This window comes from Phascolarctos cinereus, unplaced genomic scaffold (assembly GCF_003287225.1).
Source record: "Phascolarctos cinereus isolate Bilbo 61053 unplaced genomic scaffold, phaCin_HiC Scaffold_8;HRSCAF=390, whole genome shotgun sequence".
In the NCBI taxonomy this organism is placed as follows: Eukaryota; Metazoa; Chordata; class Mammalia; order Diprotodontia; family Phascolarctidae; genus Phascolarctos; species Phascolarctos cinereus.
This window is the reverse complement of record NW_027556291.1, coordinates 24669754-24693190: the sequence shown is the minus strand read 5'-3', so window position 1 is coordinate 24693190 and position 23437 is coordinate 24669754. Positions and strand designations below refer to the sequence as shown.

At 41.6% G+C, this 23437-nt stretch overlaps 1 protein-coding gene across 2 annotated transcripts; it reads right to left on the bottom strand.

The window, feature by feature from the left end:
- Positions 1 to 651: 651 nt before the first annotated feature.
- ITM2A (integral membrane protein 2A) lies at positions 652 to 19520 on the bottom strand. 2 transcript variants are annotated; one of them, XM_020964544.2, is made up of 6 exons: positions 19127 to 19519; positions 12911 to 13036; positions 12345 to 12539; positions 10604 to 10714; positions 4704 to 4854; positions 652 to 1684 (listed from the first exon to the last, which is right to left on the bottom strand). In XM_020964544.2, the coding sequence occupies exons 1-6, from the start codon at positions 19205 to 19207 to the stop codon at positions 1596 to 1598; spliced, it is 753 nt and encodes a 250-aa protein (XP_020820203.1). In that variant the 5' UTR covers positions 19208 to 19519; the 3' UTR covers positions 652 to 1595. The 2 variants fall into 2 exon arrangements, with proteins under 2 accessions (XP_020820203.1, XP_020820204.1); XM_020964545.2 differs by lacking the exon at positions 10604 to 10714 and having other exon boundaries at positions 19127 to 19520.
- Positions 19521 to 23437: the final 3917 nt, after the last annotated feature.

Genomic DNA, 23437 nt, shown 5'->3' with positions numbered 1-23437 from the left:
TTCTAAGTGGGATGAAAATCATCTGATTTATGCTTCAAGTATGAGTGGTGAGAATCTGTATATTAAGGATTAATGTTCTCAGAACAGTTGTACAAAGAAATTACAAAAGATCAGAAGGAAGACACCTTTTTCAAAACAGGAACATAGATACTATGAGGGGTCAGAACAGTAAAAAGGCAACCTGATCCTAGGCACAACAGAAATAGATTACAGTATTAGCCACCTTGGGAGGAAAGTCTATACCCTATGGCGAATGACCAGCAGGGCTCACCCCACATGAGGCTCCTAGAAGAGCAGCTGCCTTGGCTGGGGTTCAGTCTTATTGACCTACTGTAGCTACACAGACATTTATTTTCCTTATGTGGAGAGAAAGGTTGGAGGACTTGAAGCCTGGAGATAACTCTAAAGATAGAGAACACACAAACCATGGACTATTTGTAGAGAGAACAAATGAAGACTCAAAGGGAGCCTGGAATTTGAAAGCTTGAGGGGTGGGGCAGGGGGAAGGAGTAGTAGGCGAAAGGTTTGGGAGACAATATTCCACTAAAGATGGAAAGGTTTATGTAAAAGTACAAATATTGGCTATATGCGAAATACTGAATTATTCCTCGTGCCCCAAACATAACATTTGTGATGAAATAAAAGTAACACTTCTTTTGGAGAAACATTTATTGTAAGGGTATCAAATTTATGTACCCATATAAATGCCTTTACAGTGTGTAGCACACATACAATTCTTTGCTGGATTTACGCTACAGATCTCAGTGAAGAAGAATCAGTTTATTAAAAACAGACCGCGATGAAAACGACTTGCTCATAAGAAATTCTGCTGATCTAAAAAGTTTACATATAGGCCAGAGGAGTTAGAACTTTATGAATACAATCATGTTCATAAAATGGGCCTTCCTGGAATTAACAAGTTGTTATTAAAAATTCTGTAAGCAAATAGACTGGATTAAAAACTTCTTCAAAGTATCTGTAAGTGAACATAACCGGTGAGCTGAAGAATACTTGACAGATAAAAGATTTAAACTTTTGGAGAATTCAGGGAAGTTACCAAATACAGACAATTGCAAAGTACAGTAAATTGCACAAAATGGAACCCCCACCCCCACCCCAAATTAAGATGTGCAACTTTAGGCAGTTTTACATGCCTGACAAAAATCTTATCTGCATTTAACATTTTGTTATTAAAAGCCAGAGTAAGCACTCTGAGAATTATATAGCATGGGCAAACCAAATAACCTAACTTTATTCTGGTTTGGATTTCCTTTCTTACGAAAAAAGATTAGAGTTTATTCTTACCAAGATGCTAGCTAACATTTATTTATGCGGTTACTAGAAAAAGCTAAAGCCTATATTAGTCAATGATTAAGTTTGCTTATTTTCTATGTTAATTTCAAACAACTACAGATGCTAATTATACTAAGTATAGCAAGAATTTGCAGTGGGGAATCTTTTTTTCAAAAATATAAGTAAGACACACAAAAAAGCATAACAAATAAGGCTTCTGATTATCACAGCACAATTTAATTTTGAAGTCACATTGTAAAGCCCCACTTTATGATTATGTGAATTCTTTCACTTGGGGGCTTTCACTGCCGACAAATTCTTGTCTCGACAACAAATTCATTGGGAAAATGTCTAATCTTCAGGCATCGTTCGGCAGAACGCTTCTGGAAGCCTATGTGAAAATAAACAAGGTTGAACATTTATTTAATTAGGAAATCTATGCACTCGAAGGATTTTCTCTAGAAAAAGAATTCATCTGAGTAACTCAAAACTGTTGTAAAATAGCAATCATTTATTTTTTATAAATTCAAATAATTTGTTATAGCTGGAAGCAAGATATTAAATATCTCCCACTTTACCTGTGTGGAGTAACAGAAACTTAGAGCTGAAAGGGACCTCAGTCTAGCCCACTCATTTTAAAAACAATGTGAAGTAACTTGCCCAAAGTCACGAAACACAGCCAGGAATAGCACCCAATTCTCCTGACTGGTGTTCTTTCCAATACACCACATGACCTTCCCTTAGATCTCCAAGGTCCTTCCAGCTCTAAAAATTCTGATTGTAAACATTCAAACCAAATCTCATGGACATAAAACCAGTTGCAATCTGGGACAATTTCAGTGAACTCATCTTAATTCCTTCTTTAAGACATATTGCAGCTGTCCTCCAAAACCCAAGGGAAAAAAAAACTCTTCGCTGAGAAGAATGGAAAACTATTCTACCGTGCTCCTTTGATGGCATTTTTCAGCACGCTTAAAGAGCAGAAATAAATTGAAACCGACTAACGTCATTTGACAATGTTACACTTTAGTCCTGTAAAGATTTGAGTAACATATGGAAAAGAGCAAAAAGAGAAAGTTTTAGTTAATGGCCAAACTAGAAACCAAGCCGTTTTCAACCGATGTGGGCTACATAATTAGACAGATGTCAAAATTAAATTAGGTGTATTTCAACCATTTTTCCTAGCACCTCTCTTTCTATGAGGATGGCTACCTCCCCTTTGCTAACAAAAGTCAGCTCGTATGGAGAACCTATTTTGCACTTCAGGACTCAAGGGACAATGTCTCAATTTTCAAAAAAGGGATAAGAGTAGAATCTTCAAACTGTAGGCCAGTGAGTTTGATGTCAATTCCTGGAAAAATTCTAGAAAATATCATTGAGAGAATGATTTAGAAGCATTATAAAGTGCGCAGTGATCATGAAGAGCTAGCATAACTTCGCCAAGAATAAGCCAATTTAAAGAATCCTAGAGATAACTGTGTGCCTGGATTTCAGTGACATCTTATCTTTGTGGGCATGGAGAGATCTAGGCTATGTGGTAGCCAAACCCAGTAAGTAGTCATTAATGTGTTGATGTCACCGTGGAGAAAGAGTGCTGTAAGGAGCTGTCTTTGGCTCCACGTGGTTTAATATTTTTAATCAATTATTGCTTGTTTGAAGGTACAAATAGTACACTTAAAAAATCTGGAAGACAGGAAAAAGCTGGTCTAACTAATGTTAGATGACAGTCAGGATAGAGATAGTATGGAACGGTGGGCCAAATCTACTGGGAAGAAAGAGAAGAGATAAATGCAGAGTCTTATCCCTGGGTTAAAAAAAAAAATCAACCAAGCAAGTATAATACATACAAAATGTGACTAGGCATGTGAAATTTTTAAGGGTTTTAGCTGGACTGCAAACTTAACATATGTCAACAGTGTTGACACAGCAGTGAAAAAAGCCACCTAGAAGAGAGAGGGGAAAGATGGAAGGACAACGTGATAGCTATCTCCCATGACTATGAAACACGATTAGACTTGTACTGCTTGGCCCCTGGGAACTGAACTAGCAGAAGGTGCAAAGGGGAAGAGTTAAGCTCGATAGAGGAAAAAACTTCCTAACAATCAAAGCTATCCCAAAGTAGAATGAACTGCCTCTGGAGGTAGGGGTTTTCTTTCTAATTTGAGTTCTTTGAGCAAATGCTGCATTGATCATTTGTCTCGGGGATATTAGAGAGGCAAATTCTGTTCAGATACAGGTTACATGAGATGGCCCTTGGCCCTTACAACTCAGATTCTGTGATTTAACATGGAGGCACTGGGAGAGATGTGAAGCAATGCCCTCAAGGAAGGAGTAACAACCTAGAAACAAGGCATGAAACAATACAAGGCAGCAAGTGATACAGATATACCAGAAGGAGCTAGAGAAGGGGGAAAAAAAAAAGATGATCTGGGGTTAAGGAGGTTAACAAAAGGAAAGGGGATTGACACTGAGATTTGAAAGACAAGCATGATTTCAACATATAGAGAAGGGGAAGGGGCAGAAGACATAATTCAGGGCCTGAATTCCAAATGGAAGTCACTTCAACAAGTAAAAAAGATCACTGATCAAACTACCAAAAAGAGACTGTGTTTAGGGTTGTGTCCAAGAATATAGTTATTTTTGGACACTTAAGTGGCAATTCTTAATTTGGGGGGGGTGGTAGGAGAATGAGTGTCAAAATATGACTTTGCTAAATAGCTGCGCAGTATGGTAAATTTTCCACTATGCTTTGGAATTACATAAAGCCCCCTTTTTAGATAAAACTACATGCAAATTCAAAAAGCAAATAATTAATTAAACTGTTAAATGCCTCTGGTAAAATTCTGGCATGTACACCACAAGTATTACCCATGTAGCAGCAGCTTCCTCTAGCAACAGTCTGTCCTCTTCCTCCTCCCCTCCATTTTCCTGAACACAGGGGTTTCTTGATTCCAAGTTGCTAGTGATTGCTCTAAGACCACCCACCCACCACATATTCCCACAGAATGCTCTGTAGTCTTCACCACCGCTGGAAACTGAGTCCTTATTTTTTCATGCCAACTGAATGGCCCGTGAAACTATACTGCAGTGGAACTATTTAAAAATAAAACAAACCAAAAAAGCCCAAACCACACTCAAAAAAGTATTTCCCATAAATAGGAAACCCAATGATTTGGAGGGAGGGGAAGAGCTGCTATTGATGTGGTAGCAATGCTTTCGCTTTCTGAGCCCTTAAGCAGACTACAGTGGTGACTAGTTTCAATTGAGTCACTGTAACTTCTTTATAGAACTATAGGAAAATTGCTATGATGTGCAGAGCCCAAATGTGAATGGAGGAAGAAATTTTGGTTAAATTGACAAAATCTGAATGGCAGCAAAAGGAGGGCTAAGCCACAAAAACAAATACCTACCAGTTATTGGCTCCCGGCGCTGCAGTCTGAAGGTTTTCTTCCCTCCGCAAATCTGGTAAATAAAGATGCCAAGATCAGAAACGTCCTCTATTTCTTCAGCAGCTACCAACTCTTCACGAACCAAGTAAGTCTGAGGGAGGTAGGATCCAGTCTAAGAGAAGAAAACAAACAAACAAACAAACTCAAAATGACGAATTTCTAAAGGCACCGTCATTTAGACTTTGCCCATAATGGAAATCAGCTCATAAAGTTAATATAGAGTAAAGCATTATTACACAAGACTCTTAATTACAACAGGACCCCATTAATAAACAAGTTAGATCAAAAGCATTATTATTTAAAACTTTTTTCATATACAAGGGCCCCATTAATAAAAAAGTTAGATCATATCTGAAACATGAATCAAATCATGCCCCTCAAAAGGTAACTAACATTCTGAAAAACCTTGGATAACATGGCTACTTTGCTTATACAGTGTCACTGCTCTTTGGGGGGACTCCACATAGCTAGTACAATTTCTGTGACAAAATATTATCAGTACAGGCAGTCCCTGATTTATGAACACAATTTATATTTGGGCAAGCCAGATGGATGAACAACGGGGGCAGTTTAGTAGAGTCCCGTTTCCAGTTCATACCACCTGAGGATACCTTGTCTTATATGGGTACAAATACTGTTGGGGGTGAGGAGTTGTTTAACTTGAAACAGCAGGTAGTACTAGATACGGGTCAGTCAATTTGGTAATGGCTGTCACCACATAAGGTGGTCTGAATCGGGGTAGGGAGGATGTGTCCTTTGGGGCAGACTAGGATCCTCTAGGTTACAGAGCCAAGGTTCGCATCTTGTCAGGCTGGCAGTGAAAACGCTATGGGAGGTTCATGATGCATAAGGAACGAGAGAAGAGAATGGTTATTTATGTTGTACTTTGAGAGAGTGTGGACATCAGGGTTAAAGGAGATGGGGAATGTATTCCTGACATCCACAATTTGAACTTAGAATGTTAATGTATTAGGTTACAAATGGTGGTTTTAGAACCAGAGAATTCAGGTAGACTATGGATTAAATAAGCTATTGTGAACTGACCCTGGGTAGCTGGCTACCATTTATAACCCTGTTCCTATGGAGAAACTGTGTTGAGGGCTCCAAACAAATGGCAGGAACACAACCTATTGTTTTTTGATGCCTTCTGTTTTTACCCCATAGTCATTTCCGGATATATTGCACATCTCCCTTTCTGCACTGCCACCAGCCTGGCCCACCCCACCCTTCCCCCATCCCTCGTAACAAAGACAAAGTTAAGCAGAACCAAGACACAGTCACTGCATCTGCCAACGTACACCAAGTTACGCACCCATAGCTCACCACCTCTCTACCAAAAAAGTCTGTTTCCTCATCAGTCCTCTGGAGTGGAGATGGGTCACGGTAGCCAATCCAAGTACAGCTGCCATTTACATTTACTGCCTCCTTAGGGACATCGTTCTCCTGGTTCTGCATCAGTTCATATACAAGTCTTCCCAAGTTTCTCTGAGTTCCTCACATTCATTGTTTCTTACAGTGTGATAATATTCCATTACACTTTATATGATAGTTTGTTCAGGCATTTCCGAAAGAATGGGCACCCACTTTGTTTCTAGGTTGTTTGGTTTTGTTTTTTTTTTTTTGCAACCACAAAGTACTGCTCTGAATGTTTTGCTAGTAGACAATTAAAAGCTTTCCGTAAAAGTAGTTTTATTCTCTTAAGTAGATTAGCCTTACTCCCTGAAAGAACATTTATTTGCTTAGTGAAGCCTTTTATTATTGATAGCACAGAAGTAACCTTAAGCCTAAGTGAAGGGAGCAGATTCTAAAGTAGTGGAGAGTGTCCAGATTAATGAGGTTTTACCCTGCTTTCAATTTGGGCACGCTCTCCTTTGGAATGGAGCTATGTGTTTCTAGATTACAATTTTAATTGTTGCATTTCACACCTGAAGTTATTGGCATTGCTTTTTGGAAGCCTCAAGAAAGCACTGATCATTGACTGCCGTAATATCTCTAAGCTGGGCTAAATTCTGGCCTGCTGAAAGATGTTCAAGCTTCCAGGAGTCAGAGGGGAACTATATATCTAGTCTAGATATGCTTCAGTAATATCTTTTGCCAAAGGTACCACCACCAGATACAGTGCCTTGCATTATATGCCCTTTCCAGGAGGGCAGGGTTAGCCAAGGGATGCTGTATGTGATTAGGTGAGTTAGTCATCTCTTAGAGCCAGAAGGGACCAAAACAATCAAAGTCTGGCTTCCATTCTCTAGATCGGGGTGGTGAACCTGCAGCCTTAAGGCCACCTGTGGCCTTCTAGGTCTTGGGTGTAGCCTTTTGACTGAGTCTAAGTTTTACAGAACAGATCCTTTCGTTAAGGGGATTTGTTCTGTGAAGTTTGGATTCAGAGAAAGGGCTGCACTTGAGGACCTAGAGGACCTATATCTTCTTTCTCAACTGCAAAGACCTTTATGGGCTGGCTGATTCCCTCCCTTCTAAAACCCTAACAACGTCCTGCCTTCAAGTATTTGGCGTGGGCCTTACTGGCTCCTGCCTCCCGAAGTCTGTGTCGTTCAGTAAATACGAGAGCATGGCGATATTACACACTGGAGCATGAAGCCCCCGAGGGGATCATAGGACACACGTGGCTAAACAGGGCTCTAAAACAGCAGAACTGCCCCCAAACGCTGGGGGGAATTAAGGAGCGAACACACCACTTCACACATGTTTGCATTTCATTATTATCAAGCTTTTCACTTGGCTCTTTCCAATTCCTCTTTAAACAGACCTGACTCTACCAAAGGGCACAAGCATTTAGGGGTAGGAACAAGAAGGAGCACATGTATACATTCTCTGGAGTCTGCAGATGGGGAGGGTTGAAAAGGGGAGGGAATGGAGAAAGGTTCAGGCCATAGCCCTAGTCCCATGAAGCAAAAAAAAAAAAAAATCTCAGGCTGGTAGGTCAAGCTTAAGGATAATTATGGAAAACTATGTACTATCTCCATGGGGCCTGTGTGCCTAGAGCCAATCAGAACAGAGACAGCATGCTTCCTGTCATAGCTAACTCTGGGCCTTGTAGCTTTGGAGACAGAGAATTATGTTTCCCTCTGTGCCATGCTGATACAATGGAAAGAATACTGGCCTGGGAGTTGGGAGATCTATGTTTTAATTCCAGCTCCGCCACTCATCAGAAGATCTCTCTTTCCTCACGTGGCTTAGTTTGCGTCTAAAATAAGAGCCTTGGAGTAGATGATCTTGAGGATCCCTTCCAGTTCTGATGTTTTACAATTATTCTTAAGTATTATGGAGGCTCATGAAGTAATAGATATTTTGATCCCTCACTTTTAAAGAGAACATCACTTTATAATGACTAGTATCTACAAAGGAAGATCTACCAAGCCTCCTGTATGTACCCAGTCTGGTTTTTTTTAATCACTGCCTACACTCAGAACCCAACTGTGGTGGCTCTTGCTACTGTTCCTGTTGATATCTGTCACTTTGCCTCGGGTCCACAATCTCTATGAATTCTCATCTCTCAAAGAGCCTCACTTCTGATCTCTGTAGACCTGGCTTGCCATCCATCTCCTGTCAGTCTTTCAAAAGACATGATGGTCTTTGCAAATGTATTTTCAACTCTTTTGTCAGTCAGCTGCTATCTAGTTATGTGTGTGTACATATGCTTTGAGGGCACAATCATCAATATTTATTCATTCCTAGGATTAGTCAAGCCACTGATTTCTGATACTGATCTTAATCAACAGAAACGAAAGGTCCTAGAGAAGTAGAATCAAGAGAAACAGAGCCCAAGGGTCAAATACTAGGTCCTACGTACTGTCACTTCTTAATAGGCTGCTTTGACCAGACTGGATAAAAACAGGCTGATTAGGCCACACCCTCATCCACACCAAAAAGGCAAGCTAGTGAAGATAGCAATACCACCTGCTGCTGAAAGGGCAAAGTCTATGGCTCGCCTTGGCTTCAACCTTTGAAGCCAGTGTTGCAGTCAAAGACATGAGAAATAGGAAAGGCCCTGGAATTAATGGCCAACCTGCTGAAATCTTTAAGCAGCAGGGGAGATACTACTCTGATTTATGAAGGCCTGAAGAAATAGCCTAAGGGCTTCAGAGATGCCATTATCATTTATGAAGGCAAGAAAACTCATCCCAACGATAATTTTGGGCATAGCTGTGGCTAGATGGATCTGGCCGGAATCTTTTTGGATTGGCTACCAAACATGTATGTTCTTGGAATGGTAATGTACAGGAAAACACACAATACAGTTAATGTGAACTTCATAGCATACTAAATACAGGGAAAGTATTGGGAACATAAAGACATTTAAGTTATACCAATTGATTTTTACCAAAACACCAGATGCCATCAGCACCCTTGATTCGTGCTACTTATGTACCATGTAAGCTTAGCTACCCAACACTAAAGGTATGCTTGGTTGTGTCTGTCAAAAGTCTGCCTCATCTGACATATTTCCTCTCCACAACCGAAGCAATGTCTGTTTGCAGAGGAGGACCAGTCTCTCTTTAGCTCGTGACCACACTATAAGAACGATAATCATATAGCCAATTCATGAACTGTTCATTTCTATTGCCAAACATCTTTTAAGCCCCTCTGTCTAGATGAGAACTGTTAGCATATGAGAAAAGTGCAGAGGCTGGCTCCCTGGTAAGAAAAGTCATGAAATTCAAGCATGTTTTTAGTCCCTGTGGAATAAAACCAAGGCAGTAGGCCTTAAACAGTTAGCTTTGGCAATAGGCTAAATGAAAACCCAATTCATGAATTAACTGAAGTTTAATCTTCAGTCATAAAGCTGCTCTAAAAATAAAAGCTATTAACCGAGGGCTCTCCATACATTGTCATCTGATCCTCATAATGACCCTATGGGGTAGATGGTACAAGGATTATTAGTCTGATTTTTACAGATGAGGAAAGTGAAGCTCAGAGAGCCTGTGACTGCCCAAGGCCACAAAGCCACTGAGTGGCAGAGGAGGGATTTCAGAAAGCAGGTTTTTGGATTTTGAGTCCAGTGGTCTTTCTACTATATCTTAGTATTACTGTATGGTAGAAAGAATTCACAAAATTGTAGATTTCACAGAATGCGTTGATACTAGAGATTCCATAATCCAAGAACTTGTATGATAAAATGTAAGTCTTTCCTGGGTCTCATTTTAAAATTTCTATTAAAAACAGACCTATAAGGTTTTCCAGCACAGTGACTGACCACTGCTGGGAAAGTGTTTTAGGTGGTACTCACACAGGTACTAAAATTTCCAAAATACGTCCTGGAGAGCGTGAGTGGCGCGTTATCTATTTCTGATAATATAAATATTTACTGAAATGAATGAACAATCTAGGAGAGCTGAATCGTAGAGCAAAAGAGAAAGTTGGGGCGGCGGCGGCTGTGGCAATGACAAAGGTCAGAGCTTTAGCTTGCCGGAGAAGCAGCAAGTAGAAACCGACGCTGACCACAAAGAACGCTGACCTGGGGAGCTGACAGACCTTGAGTCGTAGGTCACCTGCTCTGCCACTATCTATGGCATCTTGGGCAAGTCAGTTCATGCTCTCTGGGGTTCTCACTTCCCTTCATACATAAGATTAGAGAGTTGACTCGATTTCTAAGAAAGTCCTTCCCAGCTCTGATCACCTAGAATTAAGAAGAGCCTATTTCACGTCACTCATGTAGCTCAATGAAATTCTAATGGAAACCACTGTTTTAGAGAGAAGTTTAAAAATGATCTCAAGAAGCCATGTTAGAAATCAAATCTCTAGTCTGTTGTCTCAGGATCTCTTACCACGTTTCCAAATAAAAATGGTGACAAATCAATTTGAAACTATACTTACACCAAAACTTCTATCCACAAAGTACATACCGAGAGTTTGGCAAAGAGGTCCATAAGATTTCTTGGAGGCATAACAATGGAAGTATTGAGAGGGATTACATAGCAGTTGCCCAGCTGCAGGTCTAGGTAAGCAGTCAGAAGCTATTGAAAAAGTTAGTCATGATCAATATAATGATGCATCAGAGTGCTGACAATGAAATTTCTCTTATTAAAACTAAACAGCTATAGTCTAAGTCAATTAAGCTTCGGGTCAAGATAAAACATTCAAATTGTTGGTGAAACCATGAGGACATATTTCTTAATTGACAAGCTCGACTATTTCTTTCTTGGGGTGATTTAAGAAATGTTAGGGGAAAAAAAAAGAGTCAGGGATAATTTCAGGTCACTGGGGCAACATTCTCCCAGTCTCAAAACCCAGAAGCATCTTTGACTCCTTCCTTTTCTTTATCCTCCCCTCCCCCTTGCCCTCAACACTTCTAATCATCATTAATTATGATTGATTCCTCCTTTAAACCTTTTCTCTGATTTTTTTTTAAAAAAACCTCCAATGTGGAGTCTTCGTCACTATTTCCTACCCACAGTAGAGCTTCCTGACTCCCCCACCAAAATACTACTGTGATGGTTCATTGGTGCACGAAGGTGACCCTGGGCTCTTAAAGGCTATGCTAGCAAAACGCAGGGCCTGGCAGGTTCTATCAAGAAGGAGAGGCTTCAAGAAGAGACCCAACAATGTTTGTCACCTGAGAAACAGCCGAGAATCAGTAAGTTCTGAAAGGCCCATGAATAAGAGAAGGTCGGCCACCAGGTGATGAATATTGTTTTGGTCACAGCAACTAAAAGACCTTTACCACGTCTAAGGAATGGAGAAGCTGAGATCTGTGTCAGTGGAGAAGCACTCACACCAATTTCCTTTTAGGAAAACCAAAGTTGGCTTCCTAACTAGCCTTGTTATTTCCAGTCTCTCCTCCCTCCAAGTCATCTAGTACATCCTTATCCGTTTAATCTTACTATGTCACTTTCATGTCATTAAAGGCCTACAGAGAGGCTCAAGTTCAAACTTGTCTGCAATTCAAGGTGCTCTAACAACTGCCCCATCCTACCTTGTGTCTCCCTATCAGGTGTGGACCCTCTTGCTTAACCTAGGTTCATTTATATACTGTGTCCTTTATTCACAAAATTCATTTCTACCTCGGAGATTTTTGCTCACATAATTCTCTCTACCTGTAATGTCCATTCTGCCAAGCTAGATTCTATACTTCCTTCAGGTATTGGTTAAAACCTGAACTCACATCAGCCTTAAAATAAACTTTCCCTTACTTTGAATTCTAACACACTGTTGTGGATCTTTCTCCAGTTATGGCAGAGATTTGAAAGTGGACTAAACCAGTGGAATGTGTGTCTCCCTCCTTGGTTTCTATTAAAATTCTCGTCTGGCTTTCTAGATGTAAAAATTAGAACTTAAAATCTGGTAGCCCTTTATTTTTTAGGAGGAATAGGTTTGTCATTAGTATGTCACATGCGAGCTCCCAGGAGCTGTCTAGTGGCTATTGGAAAATGTTTGATTTTCAGGAAAGGACTTAAGCTAAAATACCTAACAAACTGAAGCCAAAATTTATTTCTGTGAAATTTAGTCCTGAGCTCACAGTCTGCTGCAAAAGAACATTTTAGGAGCAGTGAGAAACAAACTACTATGTGAACTCAGTGAAAAGATGTAAATGGAATAAAGCAAAAGCAGCTAGTTATCAGAGTAAGTGCTGAATAGTAAACTTACTCTATCAAAGTCATGAACAATGGCGGCCGGGTCACTATCAGAGAATTTGGGAACAGGTACATCAATGATGGCTATGTTTTCATCTTCCCGAATGTCGGCTTCTTCAGAAATAGGGAGGAAATAGGGCTCTGTCTCACCATCCATGCCATTATCATCATTTTCAAAGTAGCACATCTCCCCACGGAATACTCTGTGCTAAAAAGAGAAAGGAAAAAAAACAAAACTCCAGCATTTAAAACAGTGAAAATTTAGAATTGCTCCTCACACTTGCAGTTCTATCAATTCACTATATTATTGTTATCTCTTGGGCCTCGTGAAGCAATGTCTTAACATCTGGCGCAAATCAGTGTTATGGCAGTCGGTCTGAATGCTATTTTGAAATTTTATAATTACGTTATAATGTTATAATGAACCTTTAGAATACAGAGAATCCACAAATTGATCCTTTTTAGAGCCATATGGAAGTTTTGTTTTTTAGGTGTCATTCAATGTAAGTGCTACTAAAATTAAAAAAAACAACAACAACTTTAAAACAGCTAAACTTTAAAAAACTAAAATGACTTTACCCTCGGCATGAAGTATTTATAAATGCAAGCTCCACCAACAATAACTCCTGTTAAGATGAATGCAAGGCCCAGCAGGGTCAGCAAGCATCTTCCAGATGAACTGTCGTGTGTCAGAATTTCTAGCTCCTGTGAAAATAAAGGAATAAACTTAGATGCTTCTGGGCAGAAGATTTACCATTCATTCAAAATGATATAAAACCTATATTAAGTTACCCCAGAGTCACATTGCACAAAGTGTGATGCATTTTAAGTTAACTCATGTTTTGAAACTTCTTTGCTCAGAGATTTGCAAAATGTAGATATCAGGTTATTGTCAAGACACACAGCCTTGGAAGCAAACTAAAACTGCCTTATTTAACTATCTACAATGTTATAACGGCCTAGTTAATAAAAAAAAAAATCATAGAATTTCCCAAGTCTCCAAATAAGTGACAGGGGAAAAAATCCTTCAGGAGAGCACCCAGGCATTTAAGAGTCTTTTGGTGTTGCTGCCATATTGCACACTTCATAAAATCTACCCCAAGTCTGCTTCTGAAGTGATTTCTAGTTATTCACAAGCTCATCACCATCAAGAAAATGCATGAGCATTTGAAGCACAAAGATCTTTCTACCTTTTCCAGTTCCAAAGTTCCTTCTCACCACCTTCTCTCACATCACTGTACCCAGAAGTCTGCTTAGGATTTAAGCCTTCCGACACATTTTAACTTGTAAAGAAGCTGCCTATGGGGTTCAGGAAACTATCGTCAGGATAATCCTTGCCACTACCTGCTTGGCAGAGAAGCAATGAGGTCCTTTCATGTCAGCATCAGCAAAGTGCTGTGGGTTCCTCAAACAAAGGGAGTAAGTTATTTTTCCGTACAGCCCTTTGTAACTACAGTTTTTGTTTGCACATAAAAAGGACTCAGTGAGCAGGCTAGGGTGCAATATAAGCCATGTATTGACTTCGGTGTTTCTAATGGCCATCCTGTTGCCCCAAAGTGCCATGCCTTACATAAACCATTCTTTTGTTCCAAGGTTATTTAGCACTTCTCTTCCCAGGGCACTCTAACTTTCCCCCCAAGATTATCTCTTAGGTCTTCTCACTGGTCACAGAATCACAGAATTGTTCTTTGCATCAAAAGAGACCTTAAAGGTCATCCAATGTAGCCTTCTTTCTTTGAGAGGCCCACACAATGCCTTGCCCCAAACCCCACAGCTAATTAATGACAGAGCCAGAACCCGAACCCAGGTCTCCTGACTCCAAAGGCCAATTCTCTTTTCTTCTCTTCGTGCTATGTTCCTCTGCTTAAAAGCCTTCAATAGCTTTTTAAGCTTGTATTTAAGAAACCTCTTTCAATCTTGTCTGACATGCTTTTCCAGCACAAAACCAAACCGGAAAAACTCATTGACCCTAAAATACACCTTGTATCTATGCCTTTCATGTATAGAACATACTACCCATTTCTCCTTAACTGTATGAATCCTAAATTTCCTTTTTAAGGTCAAATACAGGTCTCAAGTCCTTCCCTGCCTACCCCAACCCTGAAGGGGCTTCTCTCTTCTCTGAATTCCTATAGCAATTACTGTCTAGGCAGTCCATTTGGCAATTAATAATTTCCTGCCTTTTGAGATCTAATAGTGACTGAAATCCTTTGTCATTTAACTTCTTAACTATTTCTAGAACCTCAAAGGCCATCTGGTCCAGCCCGTCCACACCAGCCTCAAGATTTCCCCTTATAAAATCATCAAGAAGAGGTCATCTATCTGGCCTTTTCTTGAAAATGTTTAGTAAAGTGGAGCCAATAACTGTCCAACGCAGCCCATTCCATTACTGGCTAACTCAAATTATTAGGAAGTTCTTCCTCAATCAAACCTAAATCTGCCTGTCTCCAATGTTCACCCACCATTATTTGTTCTGTCCTCTGATGTTGAGCCAAACAAATCTAATTCCTCCTTCCACGTTCAACCAGTTATAAATGTACCTAATTAATTATTATCTAGTCACCACTATTGTCCTCAGAAAATAGCATGATATCAAATGTTTTCATAAGGTAAACAAAAAAATCAAGTCAAATCTATGTAAGCTCCATATACATTTACATGTATATGTATCTATACACACACAGCATTCCTATGATTGGGTCTAATAACCATGTCAAAAAAAGGCAATGGACTTGACCTGGCATGACTTGTAGCCCCATGCTGGCCTTCTGTGTTTGCTACTTCCTTTTCTAGATGTACATTAACTATCTCCATAATGTATTCTAAAATTTGGCCAAGAATCCAAGTCAAGTTTCTGGAGTTTTCAGACTCTACTCTCTTCTTTTCATTGAAAATTGGGACATTTTTCCCTTCTCCAGGTCTATGGCACCTCTCCCTTTCTCCAAGATCTTTGAAGGATCATCCATGTTCATTAGCAGTCACAGGTACTAGTCCTTTCAGTATGGGAGGTTCCTAGTGCATCTGAGCCTGGTGATCTGAATACATAAGGACAGTTTAGCTGTTCTACCAGATCACACAGATTTAGAGCTGGCAAGAGCCTTGGGGGCCCCCTGGTCCAGCCAGCCCCCTCCTTTTACAGATCTGGTAATTTATCTTGCTCGAGGTTCCCCAGATAGGTAGTGATTGTCAGAGCTGGCAGCACTATGTAGTGGATAAAGTGTCAAACCTGCAGTCAGGAAGCTCTAGGTTCAAAATCCCACCCCTGATGTGTGACGTCTGGTAGGTCACTTACCTTCTCTGGCTCTCAGTTCCTCATCTATAAAATGAGGTAATGGATTAGATGGCCTCTGAAATTCCTTCCAGCCCGAAACCTATGATCCCACAACCCTTTTAGAAAAGACTATGCTTCTTTCGTGTTTTCCCAACCCAATAAAACATAGGTTCCTTAAAGACAAGGCTCCCCTCACTTTTTTGAGGGGGGGAGGGGGAGGGGGAGGGACTATCCCCAGTGTCTAGTCCAGTAGTAGCTATTTAATAATTGTTTGATGAAGTGAATTTCTCTTTTTAGCTTAATGGAAAATCAACTTGGCTGAGCTCTCATGAGAGAATAGTCATCCTTTGGTCTATTTGTTGATTTTCCTCCCAAAGTTGTTTCTTAACTATTAGGCTTTTGGGGAAACAATTTTCTAAAGCAAATGTGATGGCTAGAGATCACTTTACAGATCTGAACACTGAAGGTAGACAGATTAGCTTCCCCAAGATTAACCAGTAAGAATCTCTTCCTTAGGGATTTTTACATAGGAAGGGATTCTCACTTATCCAAAATCCTTAAAAAAGGAAAAGAGAATGCAAGTTGTCCTATTGATATTTGTTTAAGGAAAATAAGTTTTTTTCCTTCTCCCTCTCCTCCATCCCCCTCCCCACACCATCACACTTAATCTTCCTTTTTTGTTTAAAATTACCTTTGTGTCTTTCTTAGAGTCTCAAGAATTTTCACAGTCACAGAAGTTACATGGGCATGTGATTGCTAGTTTATCCTACTGACCACAGTGGTGAGAAAGGCTTTCCCAGTCTAGCAGAGCCCTCTTTTTTTCAATCTGAATATTTAAGATGGCCAGGTACAAAGCTAACTGTATAAGTGACTTTATAATTCAGTGAAATCAATCATTTTCTTAGGAATTGGACTCTCAAAGGTCCATAGTAACTGAGTAACTTATTAACTCTAAGCAACCTCCCAGGGCAGAGGATCAGGAGACTCTTCCTGCCCATTCTGTATGTCACAATGTGGCCATAGCAGCATTATGACATAAGGACAGAATTATGAAGTCAGCAAATCTGGCTACTGGTAATTAGTGGGTAAATCTTTTAGGCTATTAAGTCAATAGATGGGTCTGAAAGATTTCTTTCATTTAGGTCCTTGCCATGACAATATAACATCTGTAAGAATTACCTACCTTGACAACTTTATGAAAATAAATCTGAGGTATTAAAGGGGTGGAGGGAATAAGGGGAGAGAGGGCACACATCAGACGTTTACCCTTTGACAAGGGGTAAACAATATGTTCTTCTTTCTAAAAAGACCAAGGAATTAGGATTTTTTTTTATGTTCACAGCTAAAAGAAATTTAATAGACCCTGTTATCTTGAATGATTACTTGTCTAACTTACACAGTTATACTTAAAATAAAAATTCAGGTATGTAAATCCTGATAAACCAAGTACTGCAGAGTGTGACTTAGAATTACAACAAATCCAGGGTCTTTAGAGATCATCTAGTTTCCTGCCCTCACATACTTTTATAGAAAAGGGTGATTTTATAGAAAACTTCTCTGAAGGTCAGGGAAGATAAGTGACACATCTAAAGTCATCTAGTAAGTTAGGAAACTCAAAACCCTCAAGGGAACCTTCCTTTATTGCTACTGAAACGGATGAAAAACAAAACGTCCCTTCACTTTCAGTTCTCCTTCCAACAATTCAAATTTTATTACTAAGCATATTATAGATCTCTACAGTTTTCTCAGTTCCTCCTTGGGTTTCTGCAACCTAGGAATAATTATTTTTGCCTATATTTATTTCAATTTGTTGGGCTTTGGGCTGACTGGCTGCTAATTTATCTCTGAACCACTTTTACAAGTCACAACCTCTGGACTGTTTTATAATAGTTGTATTGTAAAGCTGCTCAGAGGTTGAATACATCACTATACATGTTGCCAGGTACTAAGTCAGTCTCCCAAAGTGGCCAGGTCAGAATCCCTTTGGAGATTACTGATACATACATACATGTATCACCTGATATAGAAACAATCATTGTACAAAGGGTTACTTCTGTTTCTTTCTCATTATTCTCCTAGAGGACCAGGAGAGCTACTTGTATATTCAGCTAATCTAACTACAAGTCAGAGCTTTCACTGACTAGGAAAAATTTAAGAGGATTACTGGGTGGCTATATTTAACCACTGGAGTCCTCTTAGGCGTCCCAAAATCTGGCCAAGTTTCACTCAAATAGTAAATTTGGTGACAGTTACATGTTGGAGCTGTAATTTCATGAAAAAAAAACCCAACAACTTCCAAGCATGCAGGAAGATGTTCTTTGAAAACATTTTAGAATGTTTTCAGGAACTTGTGCTAGTTTCACTGAAGTCTACATAGTGCTGACCTGGCTGGCTGTAGGTGAGAATTCTGCAGAGAACATCTCAACATTTCAGAGTACCTAAGCCTACCCAGAAGATAGTTTACTTCTCTAACCTATGCTGCTGAATATGGAAATTAGAATGTACAAGGACCTGTGAATACAACAGTTTCCTGAGAGAACACCTACTCAAGTAAAATAAAGTTTTACTAAGAAATAAGGAGGGAAAAAGAGTGTATGCATTTTGGAAATTAGTTGCCCTTTAAGTGTTTACAGGAAAAACAAAGTAGATTAATAATATCTTAACATTTGGGGAAAATCCTCTGGCTCTTCACATACTTCTGCATGAAAAATGAAAATGAGACCTGTTTTTAGGTCTATACTGGGGATTGAAGGAGGGCTATGGGGGGGGAGGGGGAAGCGGGGAAACTCAAGTTCCTCTTTGCGGAAGAAGAGTGTTTTCTTTTAGAAACGCCACAGGGAAAACATGCAAGGCTCCCCGCAGGAAGAGGGAACAGTAAACACCCCAAATTTATATAAAGACAAACTTTTAACTCTAACAGCTCCTCTACTGGATGGTCTGAGAGCCTCTCCTCAGGGAGGGGATCCTTTCTGTATGGAAGAAAAAAAGACTCACAAACTCTTTAAGTCAAAGGTGTACGTGATGCCCCTCAAGTCCCCCCCCACCCAACGCCCAGACCTGGGGAGTAAGATCTCGTATCCGGACATCTCTCAAGGACAGAAAGGCCAGCTAGCATCCTCCCCAGCATCCCGGTCCAGCCCCCTGCTACTCCACCCCTCCTGTCCGTCCATCCTTCTGCCCACCCGCTCCAGGTCTCGGGTCAGGATCTCTCAGGGGATCTGTTCCCCCCCACCCCCGCCCCAACTGCCACCTGGGGCCAAGAGCTCAAACCACCCCCCGAGGCTCTGCGAGAGGGAGGGGCACAACGGCGTCGGGTCCCACCTAGAAGCTCTCCTGTCCCACCTCCCCATCCCCGCCTGGCAGCCGCCACCCTGGGGGGCCAAAGGCGGGAGCTATCGAGTGCCCGCCAGCCGGCGGAACAGTAGGGGGGCGCTCTGAGGAAGTCTCCATTTTGTCCTTCGACAAGTGCCCCTTTTCAGCCCCGGTCCGCCCCGTGCCCCCCGCCGGCTTCCCGTTGGCCTTACCCTCTCCGCCACCAGGGCCTCGACGTCCTTCTTGGGGCCAGGCTTCTGCACGAAGGGTGTATTGAAGGAGATTTTCACCATGTTGAATCTTCTGCCTTCGGAACTACCGGAGGCGACAGTGGCGACGGCGGCACGGCTGCGAGACCGGGAACAAAGCTCTGTGAGGCACGGACGGGCGGACAGGAAAAGGCGGCGGTGAGACAAGAGAGGAGAGACACAAACAGTCAGGAGAGGAGAGATCGGGAGAGGAGGGGAGACCAGGGGAGCCCAGGGGAGACGAGAAGAGACTAGAGGAGACGAGACTGAGCAGAGGAGAAGGCTGCTCGCAGCTCCGAGACAACCTCCGCAAGTGGCTGCCTCCCGCCTCCACCTAGAGAGATGTAGTTAAGGCCGCCCCGCTGCCGGGTGCGAAACGAGGCGGGGCGGGGGCGGGGCCTGCGCCGCGGGGGCGGGCCTCGGCTCGCCCCGCCTCCTCCCGGCAGGCAGGCCGGCCGGCGAGCTGGCGGGGAGGCAGTGCATCATCCGTCGGTGCGGCCGCCGTCGTTCAGTCCATCCTGGCGGCAATCGCCTCCGAACCGCCTCCGCCTTCTGCTCGCCCGCCCCCCGCACCCCGCAGCTCAGGGCCAAGTGCGAAGAAAGCGCCTTGTACCCTTCCGCGCCTGGCCCGGCCTGGCCTGGAGTCTTCAGCCCTCAAGTCTTCTGCGCTGGCCCCCAGCGGCTTGCGACGTGAGTTGTGAGCTTCACACACACATCCACGCGCACACACACCACACACACGCGCGCGCGCACCCGCATACATTCGTACGGACCCCCCCCCCACTCCACTCCCACTCCCCAAATGTGATCCAGTGTCCACTATGGCTTTGAGCCACCCTGAAATGAAAGGGGACGTCTAGCAGCTCGCTAGAGTCCCTTCAGCTCATAGCTCTCTGTCTCTCTCATACTCTAAGAATCCCAAGCCTCAGCCTCTGGGTTCCCTCCCCCCCCACACCCGCCTGTAACTGCTGAGCCGTTGGCTCCCACGGGGGGGGGGGGCGCGACAGGGTGGCAGGGATATGTGTGTGTATGTGTGTCTGTGTGTGTGTATATATGTATTGGGGTGGGGGGGGTGGATACAAGGCAGTTGGAAGAACTGGGAGAGAGGGAGGGAAGGAAGGAGGGGAGAAAGGGAGGGAAGGAAAAGCGCAAGCCCAGGACAAGGTGCTAAATTGAAACTTAATTCTTTATAATCACTCTACTTATAGATCTTACTTAGATTAAAAATCCAGGGGGAACATTATTTTCAAGACCAAAAACGGAGACCTGCTTAAAGCGTGAAGGATAAATCGCTTTGTTAGACCCTTGTTAAACATAAATCGAGCCGCCTTTTTTTTTTCCCAAAATATGAGGACTTCTCCCCTCACCAAAAAAAATCCAGTTTCTATGGTCTCTCTATCTCTGTCGCTCATGTACAGCATTCAATTACGTGAGGTTTGCCCTGTTTAGGATGTGCTAGTTTGTGGGGGTTATAAATAGCCCTACCACCTAAGACAAGAGAGGGCTCTGTTTAAAACCTAAAAACCAAGTCTGTGCCCCAAACACCCAGCCAGCTATAAGCCAAAGAAACTTTAATATGCTAAGAATCTAAACCCCTCTATCCAAGTTTAAAATAATACCTGATTCATTGATCACTGGGACTTTCCACGCTAGAACGTGAGCACCAGTCACGGCCTCTTCGTTCTGGGGGCTTGTAACTATGGGCCAAGGTTATCTAGAGTGGCCAGAGTCTAAGAACCCTGATCTAACAAAGGGAGCCCCTGCATCATAGGCAGGCCGTTGCCTAGGTGTCTAGGGATTGTAAACAGTTGCCCATCACAGTGCTTGCCCCTAGCCTAATGGTAATATCAAGAAAGTGTGAATTACATTAATTCAGTCGCTTATAAGTGTACTTTTTGTACCTTAAAAGCAACTGGAAGTATATTTTCACTTGTAGGGGACCTCTACCCTGTCAGTAGTCCTAAAGCAAGCTGCTCAGATTGCAGTGAACTGGTTTAGAACTGCATTTGAAAAGCGTCTGACTTCAGTACTAAAAAAGTACCATGGCCCACCTGTGAAATACTGAGGGCTATAATCATAGACCATATTACTCCAGAGCTTTGCAACGTCCTTAGTCAGCAGATTGCATAGAGCAGCACCCTGTCTATTTCTGGGTACAATTTGGAGTGGGGTTTTGATCTTTATAGAAACCATCTTAGCTATTTCCCTACATGCTTAACCAGAGCTTAAAATCAGATCTATAGCTGCTGACCAAAGTCAGAAGCGGCAGCAGGCACTTTGTATAACAGCTCCTTGTTCCTGGACTCCAGTTAAGCTTCCATAAGAAGGAGCAAACACTTTGTTTTCTTAACTTAGTATAATACAGTGGAAGGAACTGTATGTGAATCCAACAGAAGCCAGCCTGGGTTCAAATCCTGGGTCTGATAATTACTAGCTGTGTGACGGCAGGGTAAGTGATTCCATCTAACTGAAGCCCACTTTTCTCATCTGGAAAATGGAGATTGTAACGATTTATATTCGTATCTCACAGGATTGTTGTGAGGAAAGCTCTTTTTAAACCATGGAACTATGAACTTAACTCTAGAAAAATGGGAATTTTTGTTGTTGTTAGATGTAAAAATCCATTTCATACTAGGGTGGATTAATAATGAGGCCATGCATATATAGGCTTTCCAGGTTTCCAGGCAGTGACGCCCCACCCTCCATTCTTTAGTTCATAAAATGTGAGAATTTTAATGAGACAAGATTATTTTTTATTTGTGGAGACTATACTCCAAAGTGTAACTTTCCTAGAGGTCTGATTTCATTTAAGCCTAGCCTTGGTGACTTTTTGCTGCTTTTTTTTTTAACATAGTCTCAGACTGATCTGATCATATGTTTTTGCATGCTTGGTCCAGCCTTGAATGATATGCATGAGAAGCTCAAGTACAGCCAGTGGAGCCTCCTGAAAATACTTTCATATGCCTGTCTGGTGGTAGCCATAGCCTCAGAATACAGCTCAGAATAATATTAAGGGGTTTTTTTAGTAACTTTTAGCTTTACCTTCTGAGGAAAGAGATATAAGGGTACCTGTATTTTTAATCAACTATTACTGAATTGGATACTCTTCTACCCACGTGTTCTGCTTTTTTAATGGATCAATTTCCCACTTTGATCAAGAACAGGTCATGCCAGACTAACCTCGTTTCCTTTTTTGACAGGGTTATTAGACTAGTAGATGAGGAGATTGCTATAAATTTAATATAACTAGTTTTTAGCTAAACATTTGACAAAGACTTGTGTTTTCGATGTATACAAAATGGAGAGATGTGGGCCAGATAATACTACAGTTAGGCGTATGTACTGGTTAAATAACCAGACCTAATAATAGTTATTTTTGAATCTGTGTCAACTTGTAGGGTCAGAGTTCTTCTCCATTTTTGTGTCATGGATCCGTTTGGCAGTCTGGTAAAGCCTGTTGGCCCTTTCTCAGACCTTTTCAGAATTGTGTTTTCAAGTTCATTAAATAAAATATGTACGATTACAAAGGAAACCAATTGTATGTACCCCCAAGGACACTGCTTTAACTTTTTCATCAGATCACCATAGATGGCATGTGCTTATCAGACTTACAGATGGTACATAGCTGGGAGGGAGGGATCAGGGAGGGGTTCAATGGAAGAGTTAAGATCCAAAAATATCTCGACACACTAGAATGTTAGGCTGAATCGAGTGAGGTGAAATTTAACAGGTCTCAATGTAAAGTTCTACAAAGCAGTTCAAAAAATCAACTTCACAGGTAAAAGATGGGGTTGGGAGGAAGGGTTGGGGAAGTGTGTGTGGGGGGGGGTCCAAATGTGGGGGGTTGAAGGCGTGACTAAAAGCATTTGACCTGAAGAATGATCTGAGAATTTTCCGACGATGTAAGTACACTATTAAAATGAGTTGGCAGTGTGATATGGGGAACCAAAGAAACATCAAGTTATCTCTGGCAGCATCAAGACAAGTATAATATCTAAAAAGAGGGAAGTAAGAGTTCTACTGTATTCTGTCCTACTCAGACCACGTCTAGAGTATTATTGTCACATTCCCAGGAGAGTGACCAAGAGAGTAAAGTGCTTTGATTTCTTGCCATAAAAGGATCCGATGAAGGAACTGAGGGTGTTTAGCTTGGAAAAAAAATTAGACTTGGGGGTTATGCTGAAAGTTTTTGAAGGGTGTTCATATGGAAGATGGAATCATTTTTTTTTCTGCTTAGCAAAACTAGGAGGGAAGACTAGGGAGCATTACATTGTA